Raw genomic sequence first — 11,438 nt, 5'->3', positions numbered from 1 at the left:
TGGAATGTTTCCTGAAATCATGACACTAAACGCAAATCCATTGCATTGATACAACAGTGCTTAAGACATACGGTAGGCTACCTCGCCACCACAAAAAAACTAGTAGTCCTATCGGGTAGTCCTATTACTCGGAGCAGTCATTGAGAACATAAATATCAGAACTCATATATAAGAACGTTAGCCAGAATTGAAAAGTTAACATATTGCCTCTTTAATTGACTTTTATCTTTATGGTCTAAGAAATCTCGACTTTTAAAGACATCGTAATTCGTTTTGTGTCATAGGTGATATCAATGCTTTTAAAGAAATGATATGAGCCGCGTCATGACAAAACCAACATAGTGTGTTTGCGACCAGCATTGATCCAGACCAGCCTGCGCATCCGCGCAGTCTGATCAGGATCCATGCTGTTCGCTTACAAACCATATAGAAAGTAGAGAAACTGATAGCGAACAGCATGGATCCTGATCAGACTGCGCGGATGCGCAGGCTGGTCTGGATCCATGCTGGTCGCAAACGCAATATGTTGGTTTTGTCATGACGCGGCTCATATATTTTGAAAATGAGGCCCATCTTATGTATTGTAGGTCTTTTATAATTCATATATATAAAATATATACATGTAATACAAACTGAAAACACATTTTATATATTCAAATGTTTATGGCATAATACAAAAGGTTTAATAAGTTTAAACGTTATCAAACAATGTTATAATTTAAATAAAATTTAATTTATATGATTAGATTGCGTTGGTATATGCGATTTAATATTATCCATTAAGAAAATGGGGTTTTCTGATTTTATTTGTATCCCATTAAAATCTTTGTTTAATATTAAAATCTGGACGAATACATCTACAAACAATGCACATGTACAATCAAACGAACGAACTATTATCGAACATACGACAGTGTGTGTTTTAAAATGTCATTAAAAACAACATTATAATTTCTTACTTGAAAGAGAGAATTTTCAGAAGTACAAAGACGTAGACACAGATATTATACTTCCATTTCAACTGACAATTTAGAAATTTAAAAAAAAAGAAAAAAAAAAGAAAAAAAAAACGAAGAAAAGTTGCTTATTTGTCAAGATAAAACGAAATATTTTATACTGAATATTTAAGGATGTGTTTTGTTCCTTATAAAAGGGAATAAAATATCAAGCAACTTTTCTTTTTCCGTCTTAAAACATTCATGACAACAAAACCGACGCTGCGTTGTGCAGATTCCCGGAGCCATGTTGTCTATTTATCAAATTATTGTCTCAATCATTGACATTTATCTTCATGATGTAGCCTATCTCAACGTAAAAGACATCATAATTCGTTTTGTGTCATTGCACGGCACTACTATCAAATCACATGAGAAATATGATATTGATCCTGAAAAATCATCCATTCCAATGTAATATAAACTGGAGAAAAATACCAAAGTTGTCTTACGTAATAGGTTCTAAATCAGTTGTATTAGAAACAAGCAAAGGCTGTTTTATCACATACCCCGTGCCGTTTCTACAACTCCGTTTATATGGTATAAACGGCCGTATTTTAACGTTACATTTGCCGTCTTTTGCGTTATATAAACATAGCGTTAACACGCGCAATATGTTAGCGCGTATCAATAATAAAAAAGGGTTATTTTTCACTTCAAACAGTCTTAATTTTTGGAATATGATAAACAGAATAATAAATTCGTGTAAGTTTATTACTGAATTTTCCGATGTTACCGGACACGATAAACTTGAAGATGGGACATGTTCTGTTTATTTTAAACTGTAAATGGTCGACGGACAGCAATTTCATTCACAATAAACGTTAAATCTTAATATGAATGTGAAGAGACAAAATTAAAGTTGATTGAACAAACGAAAAAATACATAAATTCTAAAGTATAATCATCAAAATGAATTTCGTATCGTAACGTCAGACGCTTTACCTCATGACGTCATCACAACACGACGTCACAATATATTTATGATGAAAAAATTATTTTAAAAGATATGTACATTGTTTACAAAGAGTTATGTCCTAGCAGTTATCATGCATATTTATAATTACAAAGGAGAGTATTTCTACTAGATATTAATTCATTTTTATCAAATATTTCCAATTTCAATCAAATTCATATACAATGATGTTTTATTTCGATGATTTATATTCCTACGCATTTGAACCCTAACCGTGCATTTATTTACAACGATGCACTCAATATTGGTATCTTTTTTCTAAACAAAAGCTTTTGAGTCAGCCATTATCTATCATATAAACCTTATTAAAACAAGAAATGCTATCGATACTTGTTTAGAAAGTTCTGCACACAACCTAGTTATCTCCCTTTTACCAACAAAAATAATATAAAAATAGCAACCAAACGACTGTTACATAGAGTGAAAATAGTCAATATACAAATATTTATCATTAAATGTTTAATGAATTCTCAATACCTTCTGATACGTTACGTTTTTAAATGTCTATTAAGAACATTTCAAAGTCGGTTTATGTTATGTTTCATGCGAAGTCACTTTCAATAAAACATATCACAAGAGTGTGGTAAATACTACGTGATATATTTAAGAGACGTATAGTGGTACTTCGTTTGTGTCATTGTTTACAATTTTGCATGGTGGTCAGGTCCTCAGGATCATTTATTGGGTGAATTTTGAAAGGAACATCAGCCCATTTTGTAATTGGCCTGGTCGTCAGAGATGTTTTGTCTTTGATGAGCAGGAATTTATACGATAGAAATGGTAGTCTGGCTCCCCTAAAAGTACCAACTACACCTATTTCATGAGGACAACCGTCATTTCCACCACCGCCAAACAATCTTCCTTCGCAAATGATTTCCTCGGCAAATCGTGGCGGGTTTCTTGGAAAGGATCTTACTCTGACCTTTGTCCAGATATCAGGCTGAATAACAACATGATGTTGGTCTTGAATTGATCGCAGATCATTGCAGTTTACCTCGAATTTACCGCACTTCTTGCATATCAATTTATAAAGGCTTGTATCGAGTTTTGGAACTTTTGCAACATTTTGTTGTTTTGCTAGCTCAGTCTGGACAATTCTTCTTTGTTCTGTGGTGATAATATCCTTGATATCTTTTTCAGACATAGAAACAATTGAATTTAATGCTTCATCCATCAACCGTCCTCGCTGAACGTTAATACTTCCTCTTATCATATCCTTTTGTTTTGACAAGACAACATGTTGACCTTCCTTTTTGCGAATTCGACCTAAAACATAAAGGATTTATATCAAATATACATATTTATTTAATTTTACCCATGAAATATGGTGCTATATCAGTCAAATATATTTCATATTTTTAAAAAATAAATATGAAATATAAATATGAAAGTGGGCGGAGTCAAAACTCATATTTATTTTATGGGACTTCTTTCGCCGTTTTGTTTGAAAAATCTGATAAATACAAAACAACTCTTTCTTGAATTTTGTTTTGAAAACTATCTAGCATGATAGAAAATGGTCTAACTAAGAAAATTAATCCGAACACCAATATCTTTAATTCAGTAATTAACGCTGTACAGACGTTTAAAGAGTTGTTTACATGACGTCACAATGTAGCGCCAAACAGCGCGTACTTACGTATAAATTATGCACGCTGTACAATTGCAGTTGGTAGCAAGCAAGGGGATTCGTTACCATTTTCTTTGATAATAAAATTAAATAAAAAGGTTAGTTTTTCGTTTTTCGTGAAATATGGTATATATTTTCACTCAACATGATAAAATGCCACATATTTTCACGAGCCGGGACGGCGAGTGAAAATATGTGGCATTTTATCATGTTTGTGAAAATATATTCCATATTTCACAAAAAACGAAAAAATATCCTCTTAATATTTCGAAAATGTTTTACAGAAAAATATATTTTTCTATTGAACCCAGATTACCAATATCAAAAGTTATTTACCTGCACTTTGACGCATCGAGATTTCGTTTCCAACATAATTGTAACCAAATACCATATCGCAATCAGGTATATCAAAACCCTCCTCTAAAATAGTTGTTGCAATTATTCCATTTATCATCCCTTTTTTGAAATCTTCAACAATCTTTTCTTGCTCATTTCTGCTTGTGCCTGAGGATACAAAATCAGAATATAATTTGCAAAATGTATTCCATTAGGTTTCGTTCACAGTAACAATGTATGCAACATCATTTTAACTCTATTTGACTGTGTATGCACAAGAAAATTTGCTGATGTTATTTTCTTTAAAAATTACAACAGATTTAAATATGTCACGTTTACACGAGGGAGGGGGAGGGGGTAATTTACATTATATGTGTGCTTAACTCCGGTTGTTTCTGGGATTTACTGGAGCAGAAATTATAACAGTTAACTACATTTGTATATAACAAGAGCTCATACCTCCAACTTCTGAAGCTGCACTTGATCCAGTAAAGCAGGAACATTTAAAATGTTTTGTTTTCAGCAGGTCTGCCAGCATTTCTGATATCTCACGTGTACCAACAAACACAATATATCTGGCATTCTCTTTCATTTCATTGCAATATTCTTGAAGTTTCTTCAGCAGCTTGTTGATAGATTTTCCTTCTAGACTTTGGTCTGTGCTCATATTGGACATGTCAGACATCAAACCTACCAGTATGTGACAAGAAACGAGCAATATAAAACTGTTATACAAAACAGTACTTGATTTCACCGATAATACATACTGTATGTGTCTCACACTTTTCATTACAAACTCAGTTGAGATTCAGCTCTTTGTAATTAAGAATATGAGTTGTTATGTTAGTCTAGTCTGATGAAAACATATTAAAAGGGGCACAAATGAAGTCACCCCCACCCCCCAAAAAAAATAAAATAAAGAAATAACATTTGAAATTCTTACATGAATCAATTTGAACTTTTATAACAGAAAACTATACAACAAATATTAAACAATACACTCAGCATCAAATCTAAAATCGATTATTTTTTCCCATTCTAGTAAAACGACTAAACGCTCTTCATTTTTTGTGGGGTTAAAGAAAATGATTATTCTAGAAAACAAACGGAAAGCGTGAATGATCTTAAACGAAAGGTAAAAAATAAACAAATTAAATGCATAATTGCTTTTAACAACAAACCATATAAAAAATAATTGTATCACAGGTCAAAACAAACAAACTTTATTCGTACCTTCCGCAAGTACACTGTATTCTATTTCTGAGGAGCTCTTTGAGCTAGCATATTTTCCCAGATTCTCGTTTTTAAACTTCCTATCCAGAGAGGTCACTGCATACTGCCCTGTCAGCTGATCGTTTATATTCAAAGCCTCCCAATATATCTGTAAAACATATCATTTAATAAACATAAACTTCCACCGTTTCTATTGTGCGTCACATGATTTAATGTGTAAAATTAAAGTTTTGTTTGTTAAGTCATTACTTAAGTGACTCAACTGTAAAACGTATCACGACAAGATATGCATTTGTTTTCAGTGTGTGTACATAAAAGTTAAGTAATGAAATACCTTTAGATAGTTTGCCCCAATCCTCACACTATGAGCTAAGTCACGTTCCCTTCCCATTAAAAGATCTGCAGCATTTGAAAGTTCCGCTATCCACGTTAAATACTGTTGGTCATTCGTATTCACTAAGTCTCTCTTTCGTAAAGCAGCTTTAAGGTTTTCATAATCGACATCTCCAGAATACTTCGTTGTATCTGTATCATTAAACATTAATAGTATAATTATAGACATATACAAATTTACAGTAATAAAAGATCACTGACTATACTAAACTTGAAATTCTACAATACACGCCGCACTGATTATAGAGCAAGCAAAGTCAAAATGAACAAAAACTAGTATAATACAAACAATTGAATGATTTCAGGAGATTTCAGGTGAATATGACTTACATCTATTAATAGACTGGATAATTTCGCTTTACGACTTATAAGCGTATGCTAACATGGGATTATATGTCAGGGTTAAATCAAAATATATTAAATATTGTACTGAACAGTGATACCCTTTTTAATTTTAACTACAGTACCTTTAATCTAAACAAAAGTAGCCAGGTTAGGATGCACTTCCGTGCAGTCTGACCAAGCTCGATACAGTTTGCTGCTTAACATTATATCCCTAAAATTGTATTATTCATTAATGCATTTCTTTGAAAACAAACATACAAACCTGTGTTGGAACAAAGAATATCCGTTGTTTTTCTCATGCATTCTGTAATACAACAATGGACTTTGTCGTGCCCTGCATCATCCGAGAGAACTATCTTATCTAGTAAATTGAAGTTAAAATTAAGTTAAAACATTAACTTTTTATTATACCTATAAGAGTTGTATTTTATATATGACTCTAAGTAAGCTTTTTATGACTTTAAAGTGAACACATTTATACCAAATCATCTTACATAATTTCCCAATTTCATGGGTATACACAGTAAAACAGAAAATTACTACATATATCTCTTTTTGTGTGTTGAATTATAGCGGTATGTACTTAAAATTCATAATATTTTATTTTTCAACTTGCCAATAACAACGTCTTTCCGAAATTTATTGTATTCTTCTTGATTCTTTACAACGGTTGATATCTTAGAGACATCTAAATTTGCCATAACTGTGAGAGCGTGTTCTTTAGCTTTTTCTACGCTGTTTGCTTTATTGGTCCCTAACGTAGCCGTGAGACCAAGAATCTACAATGAATAACAATATGAGCCGCGTCACGACAAAACCAATATAAAGGGTTTGCGACCAGCATGGATCCAGACCAGCCTGCGCATCCGCGCAGTCTGATCAGGATCCATGCTGTTCGCTTACAAACCCTATAACAAGTAGAGAAACCGATAGCGAACAACATGGATCCTGATCAGACTGCGCAGGCTGGTCTGGATCCATGCTGGTCGCAAACCAATTATGTTGGTTTTGTCGTGACGCGGCTCAAATTCCTTTTTAAATGCAATTTGTTCTGTTCTGTATTCAAGACATTATCCAAAATAAATGATTTAATGATATAAGGAAACCTTTTGCTAGATTTGCGTATGAAATCTTTACTAAAGGGAATTAAAATACGAAAACTTTAGATAACTTTTAATATTATTGCTAACTTTGAAGCTTATTCATGTTGGATACATTTCATTTTATGAGAAATGAATTTGAATAAGCTAACCAAGATATAAAGAAACACAATTATATTGCATGACACGAAGTACATTGAAAAAAGAATATAAAATTATTCGTGCTAAGAATGTAATCAGTACATCAATTCAACAATTCATTGCAAGATTAGAAGACGTTTTGGAAATAAATATAAAAACCGGGTTGCTATTATTAAAACATAAGTATGTTTTCACTCTAAATCAAATATATCAATTTGCAAAAACATGTGAACAAGAATAAGTTGTGGCCTAATTTTCACATCGTTAATAAGCTTAGCTGGCAAAACGAAAACCATGTATAAACATTCTTATATCAACTTGATGTTATGCTAAAAATTTCCAAACAAAGATTACAAGATCGACAAGGAAAGGCAGCGTTCATTGAACGCATCCCCCACAGACCCAGCAACAAGAACCAGTGGTAAGGAGCCCAGGAGGATCCCAAACAAAAACAGGACAGGGCACAAGACAGAGCACGGTCAGACTAATATCTAAAATGATACATAAGAAGAAATAATTTGTAACTGATTAGGAATTCAAAGAAAACAAATAAATGATTGAATAATGAGACATGGATAGTACCTGTGGTAGTGGTGTCTTGCCTTGACTTTTCAGTACATGATACCTCGTCATCAAACGGTTGTAATTTGTCTTTTTCTGTGTATGATGACATTCATCGAATATCAGCAGTGTGAATTTCGACATAAAGTTAGCGTCATGACGTCGGATGGTGTTTTCTATCAGAGCTGGTGTCAGAATTATAATACTATGCCCTTCAACCAACATATGTAACTGTCCGCTTTTCTCTTTCTGGCCACTCATACACAATGTTTTTTCCTGTAATTAACATACTTTGTTGTGTGCATTAAAGTTAAATTCAGCCCATTAAGTGGATTCTTTATTATTGCTTGGCTTTTTCTTGTGTTTCCGATCAAATTAATAACATTCGTGACTTACAACAATTGAGTACATACACCTACGTCAAAGCATTTGAAATCTAAATATGAAACTATAAATTGTCTTCTGGTTTCTTATGTGCTAGGTGCATGTATAAAGTCTGTTTTATTGTCGCATATAATACTAAAAATAATAATATAGTTTCTACATACAAATATCCTTTATCGATAGATGTCAGTATATGTAGAATTATATTTTAAAATTTCGGCTTTATGTTCCTTTACGTATGCTAACTGATCAATAATAATTATCGATTACATGTGTTAAGAGACAAGCTGACATAACAATTCTTCTGTTTATTAATGGTATATTTTACCTTATACTCTGGCATTACTTTATTTAAAGCTGCAAAATGTTGATTTACAAGAAATGTCTTGTCCGCCATTAAAGCAACTCTCCCTGAAATATAGTAGGTATCCTATTGATAAAAGAAAGAACATGTTACGTAGAACGCAGTTTTTTAGTATTTACTAAATGACTTGTAGTAACTGCAGTTTTTTGTTTATTTTAAATCAGATAGAAATTATATACAGTTACTAAACTGTGTTAATCTGTGAAAATCTATTTATTCATAACATAATTGTCTTTTTACTAAAATGTTATGATGATTTCTTTTTTTAAGTGCGTGGCATGATTTTACCACCTCTTTCACATACCAGTTTAGATAGTCATAAATCAATTAAAAAAGTATAACTTGAACTACTCAGTGATATATGATATACCACTTACATTAATACAACACAACACATATTTTAGCAAATATTTGTATGCGCCTATAAAATATAACAAAATATGTATGCATTTCTTTTATTAATCACTTATCAATACAAAAGACCAATAAAAGCTAGAATAGTTAAAACGGAAAACTTAAAAAATCCGGGAAAAGTGATGAAATTTTGCAGTGAGGCTCTTTATACGTTAGCAACAAAAGCAACTAGCACCGGCTAATGTAGAACACCTGTTTAATGATACCATTAAGAAAATTTTGAGCCGCGTCACGACAAAACCAACATAGTGCGTTTGCGACCAGCATGGATCCAGATCAGCCTGCGCATCCGCGCAGTCTAATCAGGATCCATGCTGTTCGCTCACCAACTATATTACAAGTAGAGAAACTGACAGCGAACAGCATGGATCCTGATCAGACTGCGCGGAAGCGCAGGCTGGTCTGGATCCATGCTGGTCGCAAACCCATTATGTTGGTTTTGTCGTGACACGGCTCAAATATACATACCTTGTGGGTTTTTATCAAGATGATTCTTAACAATGTAAAACGCAATTCTTGTTTTACCAGCTCCAGTTGCAGCATGGATGATTGTATTCTGTCCTAGAATGGCGGTTTCAGCTAGTTCTTTTTGGTATTCTCTAAGATTTAGACCTCTCTCCACAGGCACATTTCCTGTATTAAATATAATGCTTTAGCTACCAAAAGAAGTACAAATAATAAGAAAACATATTACTTAATGTGCTTCTAGAAACACATTCCATTGACTAATATCACGAATCGTTTTATTTCTTCTTTTTTTTTGATAATTATTCACATTTTTTTCTTGAATGGAAAAAGTAAACGAAGTAAAAGTAGTGCTAAATAGATAGTAATACAAATGGGGCCGGGTTGACCACAGATTAGATTGACTTGGGCCGGGTTGACTAATTTTGGGCCGGATTGACTTTGGGCCGGGTTGACTTGCACCTATTATGAATAGACAGATTTAGATAAACCTATTAAATCAAATGATACTAGTTCAGACGGTAATGTGATATGTTAGAATGTGTTTAAACTTTGATAGGTATTTTTTGTTTGTTTAAATACTGCTGTTTTAAACCAGTTTGTGTTAAACTACTTCTATCACTTTAAAGATGATCAATTACCAAATAGAGCTTGATCATAGAATGTGCTTACACTTTGATAATTTTTTTTAAATGACCTAGTTTAAATACTGCTATTTTAAACCAGTTTGTGTCAAACAACTTCTATCACCATAACGATTTTAGATTTTTAATTAAAGCTAGATCGATGGGTTATTGATCAAACTTGCTTCAAAATTAAAATCAAATATAGATCTAGTAGATAACAATATAGATGTGTGTTCTGTAACTATAAATATCTTTTTTTATTATTCATAGCAACAGCTACCGTTTTCCGAAAATACAACTCGATATTTCAATTAAATTAAATTAAAACCTGTTTTCACTATAGACTCATCATCATCTTCTTCTTCATCTGAGAGTGATGCTTTTTGGAAAACATCGGCTAGGTCATCGTCATTTTCATCCTCAGCAAGCAATGCGTCTTCATCTAAATCAGATTCACCACTTTCGGTTTCGTTGGGATAAGATCGTTTTTGTCCTTTGAAAATAAAAACTGTAATAATCAATTCTTATACTTTGTAAAAAATAAATGTTAATTGTCATCATTGTTTGAATACATTATTTACGTAAACATTGCAATATTATAAGGTTAACATATCGCTTAATGTTTAAACGGTCTTACCCTGTGTCGCCATATTTGTTAGATAAACTAGTTTCGATTTCAATTTTCCTAAAATCTATTTATAAACACTTACATATCTATTTATAGACTCTTGATTTATATTAAGAAGCGAGTATGACCTATTTATCATTATACGTTAAATCTATTAACAGTTCATCGTCGGATACCCACGATTGATAAACATGTTACATAACATGCAATCAATGTTAATGGTTCGGCCGTGGGTATCCGACGATGTTAACAGTTATGCATTAAAATATAATTTATTCTGAAATAATATAATTTATTCTGAAATGATCTTGTAACTTTCACATTTCTTTTGTTATAAACTATAAATTTTGTTATTTGCTTACATATAAATCGCGCATATAATAATATGCAGTTTTTAAGATAAAAGCATGATATCTTATTTGAGAAAGAATCGTCTATGAAGATAATTTAGTTGTTTACTTTATAAAACCACGCGCCATCAAGAAGAAAGAATAACACATACATGTGAATGAATTCAATTACCACACAACATATATTTTACCATGTTACGTTGATATTGATAGTAATATTTGTTAAAAATACTGTCATGAATTGTATGTAATGCACAGCCAATGAATCCCCACCCTTGATACATGCTGTTCGCATTTACATAATTCCTTTTGAACTTTCGTAAATGTTTAAATGTGCTGTATTCTAAGACGCATCGGATCGGTTTTTCTTCTTTTTTTTTTTAAGAAAAGATGCACATAACGCATCGTATATTTACAATTCGTTCACAAACAAGACGCGTTATCTAGAATAAAATTTATTTTGAATTGAACCAAAAACTGCCAAGCCCAGATTTAAA

At 32.3% G+C, this 11,438-nt stretch overlaps 1 protein-coding gene across 2 annotated transcripts; it reads right to left on the bottom strand.

Annotated features, from left to right (window-relative positions):
* Positions 1-1,149: 1,149 nt before the first annotated feature.
* On the bottom strand, positions 1,150-10,675 carry LOC132758967 (interferon-induced helicase C domain-containing protein 1-like). 2 transcript variants are annotated; one of them, XM_060750674.1, is made up of 12 exons: positions 10,601-10,675; positions 10,292-10,456; positions 9,341-9,505; positions 8,423-8,505; positions 7,732-7,986; positions 6,525-6,687; positions 6,171-6,269; positions 5,505-5,695; positions 5,171-5,318; positions 4,397-4,627; positions 3,938-4,105; positions 1,150-3,237 (listed from the first exon to the last, which is right to left on the bottom strand). In XM_060750674.1, the coding sequence occupies exons 1-12, from the start codon at positions 10,611-10,613 to the stop codon at positions 2,606-2,608; spliced, it is 2,313 nt and encodes a 770-aa protein (XP_060606657.1). In that variant the 5' UTR covers positions 10,614-10,675; the 3' UTR covers positions 1,150-2,605. The 2 variants fall into 2 exon arrangements, with proteins under 2 accessions (XP_060606657.1, XP_060606656.1); XM_060750673.1 differs by having other exon boundaries at positions 5,505-5,702; positions 6,172-6,269.
* Between the last annotated feature and the right edge of the window lie 763 nt (positions 10,676-11,438).

This window comes from Ruditapes philippinarum, unplaced genomic scaffold (genome assembly GCF_026571515.1).
Source record: "Ruditapes philippinarum isolate M1 unplaced genomic scaffold, ASM2657151v2 ctg486_1_1_1_1, whole genome shotgun sequence".
In the NCBI taxonomy this organism is placed as follows: Eukaryota; Metazoa; Mollusca; class Bivalvia; order Venerida; family Veneridae; genus Ruditapes; species Ruditapes philippinarum.
The sequence above is the reverse complement of the archived record's forward strand: the minus strand, read 5'-3'. Positions and strand labels throughout refer to the sequence as shown.

What these genes read in the sequence shown, in the direction of transcription:
- LOC132758967 (XM_060750673.1), bottom strand. An exon ending in AAGTAATGCCAGAGTATAAG is followed by an intron (nt 7,987 to 8,422) that starts GTAAAATATACC and finishes TGTTAATTACAG; the next exon opens with GAAAAAACATTGTGTATGAG. An exon ending in ATACAGTGTACTTGCGGAAG is followed by an intron (nt 4,628 to 5,170) that starts GTACGAATAAAG and finishes ACATACTGGTAG; the next exon opens with GTTTGATGTCTGACATGTCC.